This window comes from Lepisosteus oculatus, chromosome 16 (genome assembly GCF_040954835.1).
Source record: "Lepisosteus oculatus isolate fLepOcu1 chromosome 16, fLepOcu1.hap2, whole genome shotgun sequence".
Classification (NCBI taxonomy): Eukaryota; Metazoa; Chordata; class Actinopteri; order Semionotiformes; family Lepisosteidae; genus Lepisosteus; species Lepisosteus oculatus.
Window position 1 is genome coordinate 7,020,285 of NC_090711.1, and position 24,556 is coordinate 7,044,840.

The 24,556-nt window shown below is 39.3% G+C and overlaps 1 protein-coding gene across 5 annotated transcripts; it reads right to left on the reverse strand.

Moving 5' to 3' along the window:
• Positions 1-326: 326 nt before the first annotated feature.
• On the reverse strand, positions 327-22,690 carry gss (glutathione synthetase). 5 transcript variants are annotated; one of them, XM_069179476.1, is made up of 13 exons: positions 22,293-22,507; positions 8,220-8,370; positions 7,656-7,801; positions 7,463-7,538; positions 6,860-6,999; positions 6,607-6,723; positions 6,244-6,324; positions 5,605-5,682; positions 5,325-5,391; positions 4,547-4,741; positions 3,793-3,874; positions 3,395-3,584; positions 327-2,596 (listed from the first exon to the last, which is right to left on the reverse strand). In XM_069179476.1, exons 2-13 carry the CDS (start codon positions 8,352-8,354, stop codon positions 2,473-2,475), a joined length of 1,431 nt encoding a protein of 476 aa, XP_069035577.1. In that variant the 5' UTR covers positions 8,355-8,370; positions 22,293-22,507; the 3' UTR covers positions 327-2,472. The 5 variants fall into 5 exon arrangements, with proteins under 5 accessions (XP_069035577.1, XP_069035578.1, XP_069035579.1 ...); XM_069179477.1 differs by lacking the exon at positions 22,293-22,507 and adding an exon at positions 9,223-9,924; XM_069179478.1 differs by lacking the exon at positions 22,293-22,507 and adding an exon at positions 9,099-9,173.
• Between the last annotated feature and the right edge of the window lie 1,866 nt (positions 22,691-24,556).

A 24,556-nucleotide genomic window follows, 5' to 3' on the forward strand; every position in this document is an offset into this window, starting at 1 on the left:
TTCCCATTATTAATTATGAATAATGTATGCTCAGTTTTAAAGTTAAGATTTTAAATCAAACCGTGAGCTTTTACTTCATTCAATTATTTCATAACGTGAGTTTTTACTTCATTACAATGTCACTTTATTCCCATGTTTCTCTTAAAAAAACATCCAGATTAATTCAAAATAAAATATTTATCCTTTAAACATCCATCTTTTGTCTTCCTCATCACAAATTAAAAAATGTAAAATAAGAAAAATCAATTATTTCTCCCAATCTGACATTTTATACATTTTAAGTTTTTAATTTAAATTCAGCACAATGAAAATACTTCAAGCAGAGAAAAATTATATGCACCATTTATTCTAATTATACCACAATGTGGATTTCAAAATTTGTCCCCTTTTAAATCATGTCAGTTCTAACGTGTTCGTAGTGAATTATGTACGTTGAGCCTTGAATTGTAAAATGACTGGGTTAGACAGGGTGTATAAAAACCATACTAACCAAATTAAATTGCAAATACAGTACCACATATCTGCGGAGAAAGTCACAAAAAAACAGTGACTGGCTCAGCATGTGAGCTTTGCGCTCCACAAGCAAAGCATAAATCTGAAAAAGAAACATACCACAAAAACACCTTAAGATAGGATTCACTTGGACTGAAGCCATTGATTTTCCTCAACCACAGCGCGTGTGATGTGGTGAAGTGTGTTCAAACAAGAGCTTAAAACAAGTGAGCTGGAAACAGAACACGAGAAGCACAAAGACAAACTATGATCACTTTTTGAATGGGCAAAAACATACATTTTGCACTCTTGAGATGACAGTACAAAGACTCTTCAAGGATAATGCTTGACGAGCCAACAACGGACAAGGCAAGGCAAATATGATGAGATAGCCAAAGAATAACGCTTTCAGTGACATCCCTCATTGGCACCATTCTTGGGGATAAGGCTACAAAAGTCATTTTTACCAATTATCAAACACTATCCCATGGCTCATCAGTGACATGGCTCGTGCTGTTCTGTGTAAATTAGTGAAGTGAATCGCCAGCAAAAGTTATTTAGCACTACAATTTAGTCTACAGATGTGGTATATGTGTGATAAATTAATAATTCAGGTTCTACACATGAAGACATTTTATTTTGCAAAATGTTACCCAGCTGAACAACTAACCATTTCATCAATGACCACAGAGTTCCATGGTCAAGATGTGTTGGAAACTGCACTGATGGTGCAAAATCAACAACAAGGGGCTTGTTAAAGCAGTGGCTCAAGATGCAGTAGGGGTGCAACAGGAAACAAATTACCACATGCCTGTCAATGCAAGGGAAGTACTGCACAATGCTGTAAGAATGGTCAAGTTAATAAAACCACATCCTTTGAATTACTGCACCTTTTCTGAACTGGATAATAATATGGGAAGCAAACAGATAAAATTACTTCTGCACACACAGCTGTCGGCTCTCTTGGGGTAAAGTGTTGACCAGGCGATTTAAACTGCACAAGTCCAGCCATTGCCCACTTTCTGTCATTATTCAGCCACTGGTGGTCAAGTTCTCATGTTCGAGGATGTTGTCTGAAATTTTTGCTCTTTAAATTGGACTACAATAGCAAAGGTCAGAAGTTTTCAATGTGCAAACCGAACTGAAGCCACAGTTAAAAGCTTAGTTTATTCTTTGAAATAAAACATAAGCCTGCAAGAGTACCTGGCGACTAAAGAGCTTCAATTGCGGGACAACTTTAAGTGTTAAATCGAGTAGGATATCATACACCTGGCACAGCAATTACAGGTTTATTTTCTCTAAATGGTCAATACAAAGAGCTGGATTCTCTACCTTTTTTAAATTTCCCTACCTCTCTGGTGCCACACAATTCAACCATAAATGAGCAAGAATCTCACTGAAACAGAAACTGATGGTGTCCTGAAGACTGAGCTTCAACAAACACATTTGCCAACGCAATCCGAGTATCCACTGTATCAGGTAGGGCAGTCAAGGGTTCACTGTAATTTGCCACCTCATAGCTTTTGAGAAAGTGGATTTTGGTTCACAGGGAAATCACTGCCCATTAGCTGAAAACCTTGTGTCTTGTGGCAGAAACCGTCGCCTACAGTACCTTCTGCTCCGGGAAATAGGCACAATCATCACATTAGTTGTAAAATGCATTTTTGATATTTCTTATTAGCATTTTCGTGTGTAATTATAATTACAATATGTGCAGGTACAAAAACGACTAGGATTTTGGAATATATAGGTAGTTCTGGATAGAATCGGTCAGCAAGAGTATCCTATTTCATGGAAGTAAAACAAAACAATAAAATCCTCACATCTTTTAAAATAATTATAAAATTTACAAAACTGTTCACGATTATTTCATTAATTGAGATAATTCTTCAGACAACTGTAGTTGTTCCTGGTCCTTCCTTAGTGTTGTCATCAGGTGATGGGCCTCATGTTCTTCCTCACAGAGAGAGGCAGCGTGGTTCATACGATTAGGGGGTTGTCCAGGACTGCCACGCCTGCAGCCACACCCCCATCAGAATGTTCTGCACTCTTGGTCCTCAGCAGGTGTCCTGCACACTCGTTCAGCACCATCTGTTTATCCTGCCTGTATGAGCACATGGAATTGAGCACCAGGAATTAACTTCCAATACCCTGTTTCCCCAAATTAATCTGCACAGGCCTGCACAACTGATCAGACAGTATCGGGTAATATAGGTATGGGCCCAAATCAGAGGTCTACTGGCATTTTATAAAATACTGGGTTAAATTCCAGGCCTGGGATGCCAACTGTGTGGAATTTGAATGTTCTCTTCCAGTTCTCACAGCTCTCCTCCAACAATTCCAGTTTCTTCCCACAAACCTACATAGTTTTACACATTCTCCGAATTCAAAGTACTAGAAAGAGGTCTGAATTCAAATCCCTTTCATGTCCTTACAATCAAAACTGCTTAATAGTGCAGAAAATGGAAACCATTACGTTTTCTTAAATATTAGATTATTTGAAGCAGAAAAACATGATTCAAAAATCCATTCAATGACAAAAATTACTCTTCATATTAAGTAACTGCACCTTTTAAGTAGATTTCTTTTTACAAGAGATCACATTTACGTGTGTATTTGTAATAGGTTATTTGGTGTTTTAATGGTGTATGCTTATGATATATTTGACATGAATTCACTAAGACCTTTACTGGGTTAAGCCTGTATGTACTTTTTGTGCCACAATATTGAAAGAGTTCAATAAATTATATTGGAGATGACATATGTATGTTCTGTTTTTTTTCGGTTTCTGTTGGCCAACACCTTGTGAAATTACAATGACCAGGTAAGACCCTTAAAGAACAGAGCCCAGTCTGATTTATCCCCTCAGCACCCTGGCGGTGAAGAGACTGACACACTGTACCTGATGTAGGCCCCAAACACACCCAGCTCACTCAGGCAGCTGCTAAGCTTCACAGCACAGCCACTTCTCAGCAGGTAGTTTTTTGTAGCCTGAGGCTGGACCTTGTCCATCAGGATGTAGGCAGTTCTGTCAGGGCTGCCTCTGGCCTTGTCCAGCACCTGGCAAATCTCCTCCCCATAGATATTGTTTCCTGTGTGAGAAAACAGAATATTCACAACTGCAGGCACTGGCCTTGAATTTGTAAAATATTTGTTTCCTGTGTGAAAAAGAGAAACTGCACTTCAGAAGAGACCTAATTCCAGAACAAGAAGAAGGATGCAATATTCACAATGGCCTTAAAATATGACCTCGATTTTTTATTTTTTAACATACTAAAGAAGTACAGTGTGTCCTCTCACCTCCCCCTTCTCTCTGAGGTTTTAAAACAAAATGCTCTGGGTTAGCCAGGGCCATGGCTACAGTCCTGTCTCCTTCTTCTCCCTGTGGATTTAATTGCAGTTTTCAGTCTGTAAGCCATTTTACATTAGGGGATAAACAGTGAAGGTGGAAAGAAAGAAATATATATATTGACTTAAACTTACTATGTTAATTCTAACAGGGACAATAAATTGTTCAAAATGTTCAATAAGCAGGGATGCATGTTCAGCATGAAGTTCAGACAATGCCAGTTTGAGTGTGGGCTGCCATTGGCCATCTATAGGTGCATTTACACCAGCATGAATATGCACCATCCACCACACAAGAGGACATTTTCCATTGTGCAGCAACTTAGAACATATTCTGGTACAAGTGGAGAAATTTCCCAGATTCCACAGCTCATTAGGTACTATATCAATCACAAATAAAACCCAAATTCAAGGCTATATTTTCAAGAACAAAATATTTTTTTAAGCATGAATGATGCAATTCCAGTCAAACTAAAAGCAAAATCATCCTGGATTAGTTCAAAATTGGGTCTGGATTTAATAGTATTGTAATAGTAGCTTTTAATTCATTTTAGTTCACTGTCAATTAACACTCTTTAATCATATTCTATAATTCCATGAAGAATTAGAGTAATTCATTCCTACTCATAAAGGGTGTGGTGAATATTCAATGTGGGCTAATAGTTTGCTGCTGTTCTTCTCCATGCTTATACTAGGGTTATCTCACCATGTCCAGGGTGTAGAGGCCAGTGAAAGTAGCTCTGATCTGAGCAACAGCTGTTGGGTTGTCAGGGAAGAACCTCTCTAGAACTCCGGGCCGGGTCAGTTCTTGCTGGACCTTCTTGGTCCCGGCCAGGTGGGCACCGATGTCAGGGCACTTCACCGCCCGTGAGCGCTCCATCATGACTCTGGCCTCCCAGCCCTGCACAACAACACCCACAGCCCAGGGCTCCAGTTCACACAAGGTGTCCTACCAGTACATCATCTGCACTACATCACTGTTCACAGCCTGCCTCTTCAGTGCCAGGGCCATTACAGATAATGCTCACAAAAGGTCATAACTATAAAGGAAGAATTTCCCTGACCGTTCATTTACAACAATAAAATGCTGTGAAATGGGAACGTGAAACTATGCATAGTGTAGCTGCTGTGCTTCCTTCAAAACCAGTGGGCACATTTCTTGAGCTCCTCTGGCTGTGTGTGTGGCTAGTTTTGCAGTGAACACTGTGTGAAAATATTCTGTTATATCCCAACTGATCTGCATCTGGTTGAACAGAACATCAGCAAGAAATGCAGTCTGCACACAAGGTTGGACTTCAGATGTTAACACTCCCTTGACTAGTCTGTTGACAAGTTATTGAAACATCTTTTGAAATGACAAAAAGTGTAAAGTATGTACCAGTGTTCACAGTATCAGTCCTAAGTGTCAGTTTCATACAGCTCAATAAATTCAAAACAGCAGCCATGTAGCTCCCCAAGAAGAGAAAGAAACATCATGCACGGACCTGTTCTGTGTAGTTCTGGGGCATGTAACCATTCCGAAAGTATACAATTGCAACTTCTCGGCCATCTCTAAACGGAAACGGAATTGTAAAAAAGTTTTAGCAATCCTCAAAATTTTGTTTCACTCATTTCCAAATTTGCATCTGAATAGTATTTGTGAAACCTGTCACCAGACCACCTTCTCTCTGTAGTTTTCAATTTGCACCCTGGATTTAAAGGCCTTGAAGACAGCATTGGCACATCTTTCACGTCTTTGAGAAAAGCAATGGAGATACTACTTACACAAAAAGCCTTTTGTCCTGGTCCAAAAATCCACCTTTGTACACATCAGCAAATCGCCTCCTTATGACAGCAATATTTCTGCAAATATAATTAGAATTTAATTTCCAATTTAATTTTTAATTTTTAATTTTGAAATTTCCATCTTAACTCACCAGAAAAACCCCTGTGCAAGCCTTCTCCTTCTCCTCCAAGGTGCACACTGTCCATGCACAGTGGTGCCAACCTCCATTTTGCACACCCCAGCACCACAGAGCCCACAGCAGATGAACAGAGGACTGATGCTGCGGTCTCCTGCATTACAGCCGGAGACCTAATGGCCAGTGGGTCAATTTTCTACAGGTAGTCAGGGATGTCCTAACAGACTCTGGTCTCCCCCAGCTTGATGACACTTGGCCAAGTGCACACTGCCAGCTGGGGCAACAGCTGCGTTTCTTATCTGTGTACTTTTTATTTTACAATTCATACATGCCTTGCTCTCTATAGATAAAACAACAATAAAACCCAATGTTAATCAGTCTCTTTCAGATTCCTTATACTGTACATGTCTTTTCTTTAAAAAAAACAATGAAGTATGTAATAAAGACACAGAATACAATGTGTACCCTCCAGATGAATATCTGAATAGCTGAATAAATGTACCTGTTCCAGAGTTCATTTTCAACATATCGATGGTCATATATATTCACTTGGACATTTTCAACCAGAAACATCACCACAGCCCTGGAAGAGACAAGTGTTTCAACTCAACAAGGCTAACACGAAGATTAACTCACTGTGCCACCAGTAGCTACAAGGCAATGTCCTCACAACCTGGAGTGCTTTTTCATCCAGTTCACTTTAGGCATTGTATTATCATAATTTCCAGTATGTTCACACCAGGCAGAATGCAGCCTTGAACAGCAACACAGCTGCTTTTTTGTTAATCTAATTAACAAATTAGATGCAAAGGTGTAAACATTAAAAAGAGAAAGTAAAATGTTTACACTCATGAGCTCATCTCACCTCTCAGAGCCATAGAGCTCCCAGGCTTTTGCAATGGCCTTAGCAAGTCCTGCAGCTGGGTTATTGTCCAGGATCTTCTTCTCTACATCTAGGAGGCCTGCAACCTTCAGGACATGTCTTTAACAGGAAGGTGGAAACCATCAGGGTTGATGAGATGGGCACCACAGGAAAGACTCGCAGCTTGAACACACACAGCTCATACACAGTATACAAGGGAGCTCTGAAAATATCACCCAGCCTCCCAGAAACGTACCTATGAACTATTGGAGTCCTTGAGGAAAGACCTCCAAAACTGGCAGCTATGGTGTTGATCTCGATCTGTTTTAAAGATGTGCCGCCATCTTTTCCACTGTCCAGCATGTAGTCTGAGCGGTTTAACCCCAAAGCTAAAGACTGCAAAAAACATATGTTCAAATTAGACAGCCCACAGAGTTAAATCTTACTCAGTTAAGTGCATGAGATACAAATAACTAACAACATTACATTCAGGGCCTGACAGCCAGGGTTAATATATAACACAGAAGGCCGCAGTGCAAAGTAATGGTTAGGTTTCTAGACTTGAACATAGAAGACAACGAGTTCAAATACCATATCTGAAACTGCTGTTTTATCCTTGAGCAAGGCACAGAACTACTGCTCCAGTAATGCATCTAGCTGTGTTAATAAGTAAATGTATACATTTATAAGAAACTTTATGAAAGCATCAATCAAGCTAAAGATACAATCACACTCCTTCTCGGTGTACGTTTATAACAATTAATTCAAATAAATCATTATCAGCCTGAGATGCAGCACAAAAGGTCAGGAATTTCTGAAAAGATGTTAATGAATACCTGCTTTACTAATCACTGCCTACCTGGGAACAGCCCTCTTTAAGAACCTGCCTGTAGATGCTGAACAGTCTGGCAGTGAAGTCATCTACTTCTATTGTGCTGAGGAGAAAAAGTAAAAGTAAAAGTGCTCATGACTCATCTGTTTAGACCACAGTCGTGATCTCTCAGCTTACGGCTATACGGCCAGCACCCGAGGTTTGCTGCTCTATACTGTACCTTGCCAGGGCTCGTTCCAGAAACTCTGCATCTTGGCTGATTCTGTCCACGAGCAGGTTGAAGTGTGTCTGAACCTGCAGCGCCTGTTCAAACAGATCTCGTGGCACTGGAGTGGGGAACAGTGTGAATGGGGCATAGCTGACAACCTGGAACGAGATGGTGAATTTTCCACATCAGCAGTGCTTCCCAGCACTGTACTTTGAGAAAGTGAAAAGTCAGACTGTCTTCTTTAATCAGATATATTCTTTTCAAATAATCATTTTAGTACAATCAGCACCTCTAACTGCAAGGCAGCACCTCTAACTGCCAAAGCACAATGTCACCTTATTGATGTTACAGGAAAAAAAAACTATAGTCTAGAATTAAATTTCCCTTGAAGGCCAACTCAAAACATCCCATGTCCTACAGTATACTCATCTATTCCAGATCACAAAATATTTTGAAGCAAACGTCAAATGATGGCTAGTTTTTAAGCACACAAAAGCTTACAGTATTAGTGTTTATTGACAATCTCATCCGAATGAACTGGACGAGCACTAAAGAGTGGATACCAATGCCCTTCACCTCTGATGAACTGGGACTCTCTCTGGTTCTCATCAGGACACCGTGAAGCAGGGCAGAGTCCTTAGCCACCTCCTGTAGATCCTGTATAAGAGCCTCGTTCATCAGCACTTCCTCAGGGATTGGATTAGACGCCATTGGGTCTGAAAAAGATCTGGACAAAATGCTCAGTTTTATGTGCCAATGTAGTACACAGACTATCACAGGCATGACCGTGGCAAAGACTACAATGAATTAAATATCTTTATTTCGTTCAACGATTCAACACTCAGTATTAAGTGCTAAAACTATGCGGTAACAATGAATAAAAAACAATAAATTAATTAATACAATTAATCCGGTTTGTCATTTTTAAGTGCGTAAAGTTTTTAAATCTAAAATGTTCTCGCTAGAGTTACTTTTTTATAAAAAGAAACGGGAGAAAAACTATTACCTAAAATTCTAACGTGGTTTAACACTATTTTGTACCAAACTCCCTAAAAGGGTCTAAGCTTAAGTTTCTTTTTTGCAAAGTCATCGTGAATGGTAAAGTGCCGTAACGTGACTCATCAATAACACAAATCTGTGTTTCTTGGCATCTTCAGTATACCACGATCAACCGATTACGATCATTTAAACTTGGTACTAACATAAGTCGCAGTCAAGAAAGCACCGTAATTGAGCTGAATTACTGCTTTTTGGACAGAATAACGTATCCTTTCAACTCAGCTTCATCCGTGAAAACGTTGAGGTCCGATTCCCATTCAAATATAACAGAAACGAGCATTAAGCTACGAATCAGTGTCTCTGAATATCCATGGTACAGATCTAAAAATAACGATAGTACATACACTACAACAGAACTGATTTTATTGACTTCTATACAAAAACCTGCCCTCCCACCTGTCAAAAGCTTTAGATGTTAAAGCTTAGACGTGCAATCCCCAGTAGCTCTCAGCGTTGAGATAATGCTCCAATGGCATATGAAAAACATAGATGAAAACAATTAACATTAACAGTGACTTACCTGACAGCTTTCCTTTGTCAAGAAAGGGAAAAAATGAGTGATGACAGGAGGTCGGACTCAGATGCGGTAGCACACACAGCTCTTAACAGCGCTGCCTGAGTCAGAGAATCGAGTTTACGGAAGCGCACGCAGGAAAAGGATTTGTTGGGGTCACGCATTGAACGAAAAAACAGAGCGCACCGCCTAGTGGTGGAGTGCTGTAATATTAATTATAGACTAATATAGTTTTGCAGTTAAACGTGGAGCTCCATCTTCACGCAAAGCATCGATGGCATGGATAGTTTCGTTTTGGATCATTATTGATTTATGAAGGCCTTTGCAAGCCTGCATGACAGACAGGTTGTATCTATATCGCAAAGAAAAAAAATGAACTGCATTTTGTGCAATGCCCGGTTAATCCACTAGATACAAACGAATTTGAGTACACTTTTGAGTCTGCTGATCTGCATTGTTGTCAGTGCGTTGAAGCGTGACCCCATGACTTTCATTTCTATGGCCCGCACAAATCCTGTCCTGATAAGAACCAGCGGTGGAAGAACACGAGGAATGCGCAGTTCAGACACACACGCCATTACCCTGGTCACGACCTCGACAGAAGGCAGTTCTCCCCAAAAAAATAAGGGTTGCGTTGGTCTTCGAGAAAAACAAACATTGCGGTGTGCAAGCCTCATTCTGTTCGAACTGTGCAGAAGCTCAGTTTTATCCGAATAAAGTCTGAGGCCAATACGTCTTAATAACAGCAGTAACTTGCATTTTTAATTCCGGATCATGCAGTTTCCTGTTATTCTCAGCGTTAACGAAGAGTGAAACGAAAGGGCGTAGAAGCTTTCTCCCTTCACAAACCTGTACATCTGAAAAATTGTAATAATGGTTTCATCAAGTTATTCCAGGATGTGCTGCGCCCCAACGTACTATTTGTCCACCCATAAAGTTATATTTTACAAAAAATACTATTTTTTTTGCATTAAATGAATTTGTTGGAATTGTTTTCATTAGCTTAATTATTTGTACCTTCAAACCCAGGGTTAGGTGTTTAAGGTGTTTTCTAATATTTAACCATGTTCTCGAAATCGTATTGCTTGTGCACTCCTTTCACTGGTGAAGAGACACCAGTTTCCAAATTACCGCTGGTACAACACGAGAGCCCTTTGTCACATTTTTAGGTATTAGTTTCAAGATCGATATAATTTAACAACAAAAAACCAAATTGAAAGCACGATCATAATACTATAATGATCATAGACTTTACATTTCTATTCATTTTTGAAGTACAAAGCAGAAGGTGTTTCCCCTACCTTAAATACACGATTAAAATTGTTAAAATACCATGTACTCATTACAGAAAGCAGCGGAGACAGTTATATTGTAAATAAAAAAATGTATTTATTTCGAAGAGTACGGGACATTGTGAATCAATAAAGACGTTAAAAAATAACCAGATGAAGTTTGTTTGCAAATAAGTAAAGTATTTTAAAAATACACACACGACTGTTGGCTCTCCTGGGGTAAAGTGTTGACCAGGCGATTTAAACTGGACTTTCAAGTCCAGCCACTGGTGGTCAGGTTCTCACGTTTGAGGTTGTCTGAAATTTTTGCTCTTTAAATTGGACTACAAGAGCATAGGTCAAAGGTTTTCAATGTGCAAACCAAACTGAGGCCACAGTTAAAAGCTTAGTTTATACTTTTAAATAAAACATAAGAGGTGTTTCTAAGCCTGCAAGAATACCTGGCAACTTAAGAGCTTCAATTGTGGGACAACTTTAAGTGTTAAATCGAACAGGATATCATACACCTGGCATAGCAAATATCTTCCTGGTCCTTAGTAGTGTTGTCATCAGGTGATGGGCCTCATGTGCAGTTCCTCCTCCACACAGAGAGAGGCAGCGTGGTTCATACGATTAGGGGGTTGTCCAGGACTGCCACGCCTGCAACCACACCCCCATCAGAATGTTCTGCACTCTTGGTCCTCAGCAGGTGTCCTGCACACTCGTTCAGCACCATCCGTTTATCCTGCCTGTATGAGCACATGGAGTTGAGCACCAGGAATTAACTTCCAATACCCTGTTTCCCCAAATTAATCTGCACAGGCCTGCACAACTGATCAGACAGTATCGGGTAATGTAGGTATGGGCCCAAATCAGAGGTCAACTGGCATTTTATAAAATACTGGAAAAGTAGTGTTGAGGGCCAGTTAAGGTACACACCCTGACCACACAAATAAGATATATTTGCCCCACTGAATACATCCCCACTGAAGACATGAAGACTCTACGCTTTGATTTTCATACTTTTCACTGACTGCACAGTATTATGTTTCAATTCTTAACATTTTTATGTTTGGAGGTTAAACTGCATTATAGAAAGAAAACAAATATTTGCATAAAATGACCAGATTGATTAAATTCTAAAATGTTGTACTTGAATATGAACTAGTATCTGTGTGTAACAGTAATCTTTTTTTACAATGGTTAACCAGGTGTACACTTGTATTTTAATTGATATGAAATCACTCCTCATTTTTCAGATGGGAATTGATCAGGGGCGGCAAGGTAGTAGTATAGTTGCCTCATATTGCTGGGGCTCTGGGTTAACTTCCAGGCCTGAGATGCCAACTGTGAGGAGTTTGAATTTTCTCTTCCAGTTCTCATAGCTTTCCTCCAATAATTCCAGTTTCTTCCCACAGTTCTACATCGTTTTACACATTCTCTGAATTCAAAGTACTAGAAAGAGGTGTGAATTCAAATCCCTTTCATGTCCTTACAATCAGAACTGCTTTATAGTGCAGAAAATGGAAACCATTACATTTCTTAAATAATAGATTATTTGAAGCAGAAAAACATGATTCGAAAATCCATTCAATGACTTTATATTACTCTTCATATTAAATAATTGCATCTTTTAAGTAGATTTCTTTCTACAAGAGATCACATTTACGTGTGTATTTGTAATAGGTTATTTGGTGTTTTAATGATGTATGCTTATGATATATTTGACATGAATTCACTAAGACCTTTACTGGGTTAAGACTGTATGTCCTTTTTGTGCCACAATATTGAAAGAGTTCAATAAATTATAATGGAGCAGACATATGTGTGTTGTTTTTTTCTGTTTCTGTTGGCCAGCACCTTGTGAAATTACAATGACCAGGTAAGACCCTTAAAGAACAGAGCCCAGTCTGATTAATCCCCTCAGCACCCTGGCGGTGAAGAGACTGACACACTGTACCTGATGTAGGCCCCAAACACACCCAGCTCACTCAGGCAGCTGCTAAGCTTCACAGCACAGCCACTTCTCAGCAGGTAGTTCTTCGTAGCCTGAGGCTGGACCTTGTCCATCAGGATGTAGGCAGTTCTGTCAGGGCTGCCTCTGGCCTTGTCCAGCACCTGGCGAATCTCCTCCCCGTAGATATTGTTTCCTGTGTGAGAAAACAGAATATTCACAACTGCAGGCACTGGCCTTGAATTTGTAAAATATTTGTTTCCTGTGTGAGAAAAGAGAAACTGCACTTCAGAAGAAACCTAATTCCAGAACAAGAAGAAGGATGCAATATTCACAATGGCCTTAAAATATGACCTCGATTTTTTATTTCTTAACATACTAAAGAAGTAGTGTGTCCTCTCACCTCCCCCTTCTCTCTGAGGTTTTAAAACAAAATGCTCTGGGTTAGCCAGGGCCATGGCTACAGTCCTGTCTCCTTCTTCTCCCTGTGGATTTAATTGCAGTTTTCAGTCTGTAAGCCATTTTACATTAGTGGATAAACAGAAGTGAAGGTGGAAAGAAAGAAATATATATATTGACTTAAACTTACTATGTTAATTCTAACAGGGACATTAAATTGTTCAAAATGTTCAATAAGCAGGGATGCATGTTCAGCATGGAGTTCAGACAATGCCAGTTTGAGTGTGGGCTGCCATTGGCCACCTATAGGTGCATTTACACCAGCATGAATATGCACCATCCACCACACAAGAGGATATTTTCCATTGTGCAGCACCTTAGGACATATTCTGGTACAAGTGGAGAAATTTCCCAGATTCCACAGCTCATTAGGTACTATGTCAATCACAAATAAAACCAAAATTCAAGTCTATATTTTCAAGAACAAAATATTTTTTTAAGCATGAATGATGCAATTCCTGGTCCAAAATTGGGTCTGGATGTAATAGTATTGTAATAGTAGCTTTTAATTCATTTTAGTTCACTGTCAATTAACACTCTTTAATCATATTCTATAATTCCATGAAGAATCAGAGTAATTCATTCCTACTCATAAAGGGTGTGGTGAATATTCAATGTGGGCTAATAGTTTGCTGCTGTTCTTCTCCATGCTTATACTAGGGTTATCTCACCATGTCCAGGGTGTAGAGGCCAGTGAAAGTAGCTCTGATCTGAGCAACAGCTGTTGGGTTGTCAGGGAAGAACCTCTCTAGAACTCCGGGCCGGGTCAGTTCTTGCTGGACCTTCTTGGTCCCGGCCAGGTGGGCACCAATGTCAGGGCACTTCACCGCCCGTGAGCGCTCCATCATGACTCTGGCCTCCCAGCCCTGCACAACAACACCCACAGCCCAGGGCTCCAGTTCGCACAAGGTGTCCTACCAGTACATCATCTGCACTACATCACTGTTCACAGCCTGGCCCTCCAGTGCCTGGGCCATTACAGATAATGCTCACAAAAGGTCATAACTATAAAGGAAGAATTTCCCTGACCGTTCATTTACAACAATAAAATGCTGTGAAATGGGAACGTGAAATTATGCTTAGTGTAGCTGCTCTGCTTCTAATCAGTCCTAAGTGTCAGTTTCATTCAGCTCAATAAATTCAAAACAGCAACCATGTACAGATGCAGCCATTCAAAATGGGTGAGGTATTTCGCGGCATACCGCGACATGCCCACCGGGGTATCGCGCGGTATCACGTGTGTCACGTGACTAACTATCCGGCGTCGCCTTGTAAAACCGCCAGGGGGAGCTTAACCTCTCATGTACAGCATTCGAGCCTTTAATTTTGAACTGTGTATTACAGCATGTTAATCATCAGTCATTCAAATGTTGGTATATTTTATGAAAGCAAGATTGCTCAGTTGGACAAAAGTACACAACCTACCTTTATCAGAAATATTTATGCATCAAAGCCTTTACTGAAGATATTACTAATAGTATTAATAATGGATGACTTTGGACAAGCTGTATACTCAAAGTATAATTTCTTTAGCACATTTGTACAAGCACTTGGAATCTGTCCAAGCCATACTTTGTCAGGCATTTTGTTTTACTTCAACGGGCATAAAAACTTCCTTGCTTTTAACAGGGCGTTTCATAATTTCTAACTACGAAAATGATTTAAAATGCGACACCTATCATGAAAAGAAAAAAATACACACCAGTATTCCATTTCTCCCTAAACATTGTAAGCTTCGAAGTCTTTAACTAACGTGATACCGGAGTCAACAAGCATACTTTTAGAATTTGATTAAAAGTGAATATAATATGGAATCGCGTATCTCAAGAATTTAATAACGGTATGATTATATCCGTGTACTGCGGCAGGGCTGTGTAGGGCTGTTTCGCCTGCCTGCTTATGCGAGCTGTCTTGTAGCCTACTGGTCTAGGTGCGTGACTACCAACTGGCAGGTTGTGTGTTCGAATCCAGCTGGTGCTGGACCTTTCAGTTTTATTTATTTATTTTTTAATCGCGTAACATAAACATATTACCGTATGCAAACTGTACTGTATACAATATGTATATGTATATTTAATGTCTTAACTGTGCCCGTTTAAGTATTGAATATTCATATCTAATTTTACCACTGAAGGGAAATCTTAACATAAACATACAGTATATGGCTGGTCTCGGTACTTTAAAGAAAAAAATACACACCAGTATTCCATTTCTCCCTAAACATTGTAAGCTTCGAATGAAACCACTAAATAAAGACATAAATATAGAAATCTTAAGATTTGTTTTATTTAATGTTGGTAGCAGGATGAACTGTCAGAGTGTATATTTTGTCGCAAAGTTGCTACAAGATGTTAACAGTGAAAAAGGTATTTAGAAATGAGTTATTTCAAGATGAAAAAGAAAACATACACGAAACATGGTTTCATTACGACCAGAATCGGTCTTGAGATATTTTTAACTTCATTTACAGTATTTGAGAGGTATGTCTTAACACCGATACTACAGTGCTTAAGTACTGCTCACGTATATGTTTCTAGGTTTTTAATTATGCATTTCATACGGTCAAATTACTTTTGAGCAACTAATAAGAAGCGCGAAACGGTATGTGTTTTTGTTTCGTTTTGTGCTGGAACCCGTGGATTGATTAGAGATATCAAGTACATACAAGTCATTTTTTAAATGTTGTAGTTCGTCTTGAAAAAATGTTACGAGTACATCATCTATCAACAATTACACAGGTTCTGTTTCCATATTGCGGATTTTGGTTAGGTACAGTATTATCAAATCCAGTGTGTTACTTTACTGAGTCCCATGTCACATGGTCTGTGATTGAAACCTGTAAAACCGGTTTAATTCGTCACAGCCAGCACTCTTCAGGTGTGAGGGTCTTCTGCTCAGAATGAAACGCTAAAATGTTTGTGTATATTCTAATGGTAGTGGGGGCAGGGTGTGTGGGAACACCCTGCATTGGAGATCTATGTTCTTCACACCTGAAACATTTTCTCTGAAAGGATTTTCTTCGCAGTTTAACCGATCTTGTTACAGCATGTTACAGTTTACTATTATTAACCATATTAATTTTAAGTGCTTAATGTAAAATCTTGTAAAAATATATTTTCATTGTTCAAATATACATTAATATACATTAAGTCTGACTATCATATAATAAGTTCAATACAAAACTAAAGAAAAAATATGGTTAAATATAATTCAAAATATTTTGCTAACAATGTTAACTGTTTATGAATAATAAAATGTATTAACTAAGGAGTAGGATGGCACAGTTGTATGTTTTTTGTTTTGTTTCTTTTTCATAAATACAACAGTAGTACCTGATGTCTCAGTGGCTTTCAAAATTAAATTATGCATGCAAACCTGTGAAGATAACTAAGATTTTAATACTAATTAAATGACCGCGGGCACTTTCCACCCCCTCTACATTCTCAGAGTAGAACAGACTAACCTTCTAACGAAAGACGGTCCACCCCCCACGGACAGGAAAAGTGCCCACAGGCACTTAAACTTAATATGGTCAGTAACAGTAAACAGTAACATGGTAAGAAGGAGCACGTACAAACGTTTTCGAAATAACCACATGTAAGACTCTGATGCTTAAAATGTTTAGGGAGAAAGTGGAATACTGGTGTGTATTTTTTCTTTAAACTACCAATACCAGCCATATACAGTCTGTTACGTAGGGATTTCTATATGTCTTTATTTAGTGTTTACATTAGTGACAAAGGCTAAACTTTTAGCTTCAGTAACGTGTACATATCTCCCCTTTTTATAAAACGACTTGGTTGAAAACTGTTCCAGAGCCACTGTTGTTTCATCAGTGAAAAGTACATCATGAAATGCCTCTCCCTGTTCAATCCACTGGAAAAAAGAAAAGGAGCATAAAGCTTCTGATGGTCATAAACGATATTAATTTAGGAGCAGCATCAGAGGTATGTTTTTAACTGTACTGCATTGGAGAGAATACCATAGTGTGTTTTTTTTTTTTACTCCCTGGCGGAAACTGGCTTCCAGAAGAATCAGTATGGCTCAGAGATTAAATAAAACTTCACAGACATTAACGAAGAGCATAACGCGTGTACTGTATACACTGCAAGTACAACCCAACTCTCTGCAGGAGTGCTGGCTGTGACGAATTGAACCGGTTTCACGGGTATTTTCAAAGTAGGAGGCGAGATTTCCAGCGAAAGACACACCTACCCCCCCCCTCAAAAACGCAGTAAATAAAGTACTTACTAGTTAAAGGCTAGGCTCCCGACTACGGCGAAAGGAACCCTTCTTTCATTAGAAGACAATGAACATATTTTAGCCCTGAATGAATTAATAGCAAACATGGTTTACATAAAAGACATTTTTCCAAGAAAGTTTAGCCTTTGTCACTAATGAAACCACTAAATAAAGACATAAATATAAAAATCTTAAGATTTTTAAAATACATGACTTTGCTAAAATTTATTTGAAAATAAAAACAATTACAACCGCCAGGGGAGAGAGAGAACAGGGGAGGGATGTTGGTTTTGCATAAGGGGCGGGGCTATGGACATTGGGTCTGTCTGGGAATGTGTAGTTACATGTTCTGGCTGTTTTTGAATTATCGTTGTTGAGTATGGAGTGTTGAGGTATTGATTTTGTGTAATGCTTTATTTTGAAAATTGAGGTGGATTTTGTTTATGATAAACAGGATAAACTGGGATGGGAGGAAGGTTTGGTTTTGCATAAGGGGCGGGATTATGATAATTTGAGGACTTTGCGAGAGTAAAATGGTTTGATTATTTGATTTTGTATTGTGGTTGTTCTCTATGTTTTTGGTTGGTATTATGTTTATATGGTTGTTTTTGTTGGTTGGTTGTTATTATGGTTATTAATAATACGATCTATAGTTGAAATCTGAGCCTAAATAAAAAGAAAAAGCAAGTGATTAGGTTTATGAGCAATCTAATTACTTATTCGTTTAAAAAGCTATATAAAATAAAGTTTATTATTAATTTGCTGGACAGAGCGGTGAACATTATTATGCATAAGACAAAGATAACGATCCTGATCAGTTTAGAAATCTGTCTACGCTGTAAGGTTTTTACTTCTTAAACTTTTAAAATACACGTTTTGAATAGAAAGAAATCCTCTTCCTGGTACAGTATGTTTACAAACCAGCACGTCTTTTTTCTCTAATCAGAGGGGTGTCAGATGGTGTCAGCCAATCACCATTCTGCGTTGGGTAGCAACGGGTGACTGTTCTCAGGCGGAAGATGTAAACAGCTTAATGTTCGTGTTAAATAATTTTTTTAAATTAAAATTCATTCTATACAGCAATCGCATATTTGGGTACCGTTTCATAAAACTTTCATGCTTAAAATGTTTAGGGAGAAATGGAAGACTGGTGTGTATTTTTTCTTTAAACTACCAAGACCAGCCATACACAGTACAGTTTACATACATACAGTAATGTTTATGTTCCTAAATTAATATCGTTTATGACCTTCAGATGCGTTATGCTCCTCTTCTTTTTATGCTCAGCTACTAAAATTTCCCTTTAGTGGTAAAATCCATATAAATATTCAAAACTAAGCGGATTAAAATGTGCACAGTAAAGACATTAAATGATTAAATCTTTGCACTACCAACCAATGCACCACGAGTGCCCCTGTCGGTCATTTTGGCCAGCCAATCACTTGCCCTGCGGTACCCTCCGGTGCCCCGCGGTGGCTTGTGGGTAGGTAACCGTACCGCGGGTTTTTACCGCGCATTTTGAATGGTTGTATCTGTAGCTCCCCAAGAAGAGACAGAAACATCATGCACAGACCTGTTCTGTGTAGTTCTGGGGCATGTAACCATTCCGAAAGTACACAATTGCAACTTCTCGGCCATCTCTAAACAGAAACGGAATTGTAAAAACTATCCAAAGTTTTAGAAATCCTCAAAATTTAGTTTCACTCATTTCCAAATTTGCATCTGAATAGTATTTGTGAAACCTGTCACAAGACCACCCTCTCTCTGTAGTTTTCAATTTGCACCCTGGAGACAGCCTTGAAGACAGCATTGCCACATCTTTCACGTCTATGAGAAAAGCAATGGAGATACTACTTACACAAAAAGCCTTTTGTCCTGGTCCAAAAATCCACCTTTGTACACATCAGCAAATCGCCTCCTTATGACAGCAATATTTCTGCAAATGTAATTAGAATTTAATTATGTCAATTATGTGTCTTTTGCTACACCCCATGCCTGAAATTTCCATCTTAACTCACCAGAAAAACCCCTGTGCAAGCCTTCTCCTTCTCCTCCAAGGTGCACACTGTCCATGCACAGTGGTGCCAACCTCCATCTTGCACACCCAAGCACCACAGAGCCCACAGCAGATGAACAGAGGACTGATGCTGCTGTCTCCTGCATTACAGGCGGAGACCTAATGGCCAGTGGGTCAATTTTCTACAGGTAGTCAGGGATGTCCTAACAGACTCTGGTCTCCCCCAGATTGGTGACACTTGGCCAAGTGCACACTGCCAGCTGGGGCAACAGCTGTGTTTCTTATCTTTGTACTTTTTATTTTACAAGTCATACATGCCTTGCTCTCTATAGATAAAACAACAATAAAACGCAATGTTAATCAGTAATCAGTTTTTCTTTAAAAAAAACAACGAAGTATGTAATAAAGACACAGAATACAATGTGTACCCTCCAGATGAATATCTGAATAGCTGAATAAATTTACCTGTTCCAAAGTTCATTTTCAACATATCGATGGTCATATATATTCACTTGGACATTTTCAACCAGAAACATCACCACAGCCCTGGAAGAGACAAGTGTTTCAACTCAACAAGGCTAACACGAAGATTAACTCACTGTTCCACCAGTAGCTACAAGGCAATGTCCTCACAACCTGGAGTGCTTTTTCATCCAGTTCACTTTAGGCATTGTATTATCATAATTTCCAGTATGTGTTCCTCCTTCATACCAGGCAGAATGCAGCCTTGAACAGCAACACAGCTGCTTTTTTGTTAATCTAATTAACAAATTAGATGCAAAGGTGTAAACATTAAAAAGAGAAAGTAAAATGTATACACTCATGAGCTCATCTCACCTCTCAGAGCCATAGAGCTCCCAGGCTTTTGCAATGGCCTTAGCAAGTCCTGCAGCTGGGTTATTGTCCAGGATCTTCTTCTCTACATCTAGGAGGCCTGCAACCTTCAGGACATGTCTTTAAGAGGAAGGTGGAAACCTTCAGACTCGATGAGATGGGCACCACAGGAAAGACTCGCAGCTTGAACACACAGCTCACACACAGTAATACAAGGGAGCTCTGAAAATATCACCCAGCCTCCCAGAAACTTACCTATGAACTATTGGAGTCCTTGAGGAAAGACCTCCACAACCGGCAGCTATGGTGTTGATCTCGATCTGTTTTAAAGATGTGCCGCCATCTTTTCCACAGTCCAGCATATAGTCTGAGCGGTTTAACCCCAAAGCTAAAGACTGCAAAAAACATATGTTCAAATTAGACAGGCCACAGAGTTAAATCTTACTCAGTTAAATGCCTGAGATACAAATAACTAACAACACTACATTCAGGGCCTGACAACTAGGGTTAATATATAACACAGTATATCACTCAATTAGCACCAACATTTAATTCAAATAAATCATTATCAGCCTGAGATGCAGCACAAAACGTCAGGAATTTCTTATACTAATATGTCATATGAAAAAAGGCCTTCAAAATGAGGGAATAAAAGATGTTAATGAATACCTGTTTTACTAATCACTGCCTACCTGGGAACAGCCCTCTTTAAGAACCTGCCTGTAGATGCTGAACAGTCTGGCAGTGAAGTCATCTGCTTCTATTGTGCTGAGGAGAAAATGTAAAAGTGCTCATGATTCATCTGTTTAGACCGCAGTCGTGATCTCTCAGCTTACGGCTATACGGCCAGCACCCGAGGTTTGCTGCTCTATACTGTACCTTGCCAGGGCTTGTTCCAGAAACTCTGCATCTTGGCTGATTCTGTCCATGAGGAGGTTGAAGTGTGTCTGAACCTGCAGCGCCTGTTCAAACAGATCTCGTGGCACTGGAGTGGGGAACAGTGTGAATGGGGCATAGCTGACAACCTGGAACGAGAAGGTGAATTTTTCACATCAGCATTGCTTCCCAGCACTGTACTTTGAGAAAGTGAAAAGTCAGACTGTCTTATTTAATCAGGTATATTCTTTTCAAATAATCTTTTTAGTCCAATCTGCACAAAAGGAGCAAGGCAGCACCTCTAACTGCCAAAGCACAATGTCACCTTATTGATGTTACAGGAAAAAAAAAACTTGACAGAAAATATTAGTCTAGAATGAAATTTCCCTTGAAGGCCAACTCAAAACTGTTTCTTCCCATGTCCTACAGTATACTCATCTATTCCAGATCACAAAATATTTTGACGCAAACGTCAAATGATGGCTAGTTTTTAAGCACACAAAAGCTTACAGTATTAGTGCTTATTGACAATCTCATCCGAATGAACTGGACGAGCACTAAAGAGTGGATACCAAGGCCCTTCACCTCTGATGAACTGGGACTCTCTCTGGTTCTCATCAGGACACCTTGAAGCAGGGCAGAGTCCTTAGCCACCTCCTGTAGATCCTGTATCAGAGCCTCGTTCATCAGCACTTCCTCAGGAATTGGATTAGACACCATTGGGTCTGAAAAAGATCTGGACAAAATGCTCAGTTTTACGTGCCAATGTAGTACACAGACTATCACAGTAGTAAACAGACTATCACAGGCATGGATGTGGCAAAGACTACAACGTATTAACACTATTTTATACCAAACTCTCTAAAAGGGTAAAAGCTTAAGTTTCTTTTTTGCAAAGTCGTCGTGAATGGTAAAGTGCTGTAAATCAATAACACAAATCTGTATGTTCCTTGACATCTTCAGTATACTACGATCAACCGATTACGATCATTTAAACCTGAACTAGGTACTAACATACTGTAAGTCGCAGTCAAGCACCGTAACTGAGCTGAATTTTAGTTAACGTTGCATGACCCGCACCTGCTTTTTGAACAGAATAACGTATCTAGCATGCTTTCAACTCGGCTTCACCCGTGAAAACGTGGAGTTCCGATTCCCATTGAAATACAATGAAAATGAGCATTAAGCTACGAATCAGTGTCTCTGAATATCCATGGTACATATCTAAAAATAACGATTCTACATACACTACAACAGAACTAATTTTATTGACTTCTATACTAAAGCCTGCCCTCCCACCTGTCAAAAGCTTTAGATGTTAAAGCTTAGACGTGCAATCCCCAGTAGCTCTCAGCGTTGAGATAATGCTCCAATGGCATATGAAAAACATAGATGAAAACAATTAACATTAACAGTGACTTACCTGACAACTTCCCTTTGTCAAGAAAGGTAAAAATGAGTGATGACAGGAGGTCGGACTCAGATGCAGTAGCACACACAACTCTTAACAGCGCTGCCTGAGTCAGAGAATCGAGTTTACGGAAGTGCACGTACAGTAGGAAAAGGATTGCATTTTGTGCAATTCCCGGTTAATCCACTAGATACAAACGAATTTGAGTACACAACACTCTAGATAGGTGTCCAGGCTCATGGATGTATTTGTTGCTGATCTGCATTGTTGTCAGTGCGTTGAAGCGTGACCCCATGACTTTCATTTCTATGGCCCGCACAAATCCTGTCCTGATAAGAACCAGCGGTGGAAGAACACGAGGAATGCGCAGTTCAGACACACACGCCATAACCCTGGTCACGACCTCGACAGAAGGCAGTTCTCCCCAAAAAATAACGGTTGCGTTGGTTGAATGAATTTTTTCCATTACCTTAATTATTTGTACCTTCAAACAGGGGCGTTGCCAGGAATTGATTTTTGGGTGGGCCTGTGCAAAAGTGGGTGGCCCGGGCTCTAACTGACCGTTCTACCAGCATAGGGGCTCCCCTGCAGTGTACAATGCAATCCTCGTCAGTATAATCAAACAGTAGAATTAGCGGAACTTTATATATACTGTCTCTTTCTCTCTCACACACACAGGTTAAGCAACAATTGCCTAGGCTGCCGAACGCTACTGTGTCACGGCGGACACGCACAAAAAACCAATCCGTGCCTACCACTGTTGTGAGGTTTTGGCCTTCTAGACCAGACGCAGGCGCCGGGGCTTGGAATTGAATATGGCGAATAATCTCGTCTGCGAAGGTATTAAAATATTAAATTTATTCTGAAGATTTTGTATGATCCTTCATGATGCTATTAAACTTGTATGAAACCCACGAAATTAGTATTCTATTTTTGATGCCCAAAGACATAATTTGGAAATTCGTGACTTCCCACAAGACTTAATACTGAAATGTTATAGTCGAATTACAGTTCTAACAATTTCATCTTACCTTTAATTGCAAGAATGGTCTGCTAATAAAAGCGTCAAATACATATTTTGGATGTATTTTAGCTCTGTAAACGTTGTTCACTTAAAAATACTGCAGGGCATTTAGAGGCAATCTGAAAATGCATCCTGGCACACTCGCATCTTTTCGTCAATATTATCTTAATGCTATTCATGCATTCCAAAACTTGTAATTTGTTTCCAGGAGAAATTGCAGAACCTCTTCGTGCTTAACTACTACAGGTCGAGCATGTATCGAGCTGCTACAAGCAAACGCGTGTGCACTGCCCCTTGCGGTCCAGAAACACTATTCGGGAAGCCAGGCTGTACTCCTTAAAACCCAAGATGCCTGTAGCAACTCATGTGTCTTATTTACTTATATTTACATAAATATTTACATAATTTTCTTATTGGTCACAAAAGATACAGCGAGCCAATACCAAATCCAAATACGATGAAAAAAAAAATCAAACACGTAACATTAAAAAGCAAATCATGTAACGCAAACAAGGGGGAAAAAAATCTTAAATTACTTTGGACTGATTGGGTGAGCCTAGGATCAGTCCGTGTCCAGCCGTGGCTACGCCCCCTGCCTTCAAATAGGATCTTCCCAAGGAGTCTTACTAGTTGTTATTAACACCCTCGCCTGAAGGTGTCAGCAAGGAAGAGGTTTTGTCTTCTCTTTCAAAAGTATTTCAAAATAGGTTTTATGTTTTGAGTATATTACAATACCGTACTGTATAAAAAACTGTTGTGCAAACATGTGAGGCAATTTTTATTGTTCTACAATTACAATTTCGTATTTTCCCACTTTATGCAAACCATTGTTTCTACAGGAACAAGTAATAGGTTTATTCCATGCAGAAATAAAAAAGAAAAAACACAACGTTGTGTTTTCTTTCTTCTGTTTTTCAGCATGGATTAATGCTTTAATGTATTTATATTGCAACTTCAAGACCTGTGCTTCAGTCCAAAAAATATATGTATTTAGTCACATAAGGACATTAAAAACGTTTTTTTTCAGAATGTGTTATTTTATATTTCTGATCGATTATTAACTGCATGTAATTACAGATCATATTACAAGTTTAGATATCTAAACTTGTAACAGGATACTGCAGGATAAATGCTGGAGAAAAATGATGTTTAGATTGACAAAAGAAGTCCTCACAGTGCATTCGACAACTCTCAATTCTTTCAGGTTTCATTATAGTATAGACAATAGGTAATGTTTTGGTTCTGTAACCGA

Excerpts from the sequence above, each read along its gene's own strand:
- gss (XM_069179476.1), bottom strand. The coding sequence starts at position 8,354 with ATGGCGTCTAATCCAATCCCTGAGGAAGTGCTGATGAACGAGGCTCTT. Across the intron at positions 6,325-6,606 it reads GAGCTCTATGGCTCTGAGAG|GGCTGTGGTGATGTTTCTGG; the intron begins GTGAGATGAGCT and ends TGTCTCTTCCAG. Across the intron at positions 5,392-5,604 it reads CAGGACAAAAGGCTTTTTGT|AGATGGCCGAGAAGTTGCAA; the intron begins GTAAGTAGTATC and ends GTTTCCGTTTAG.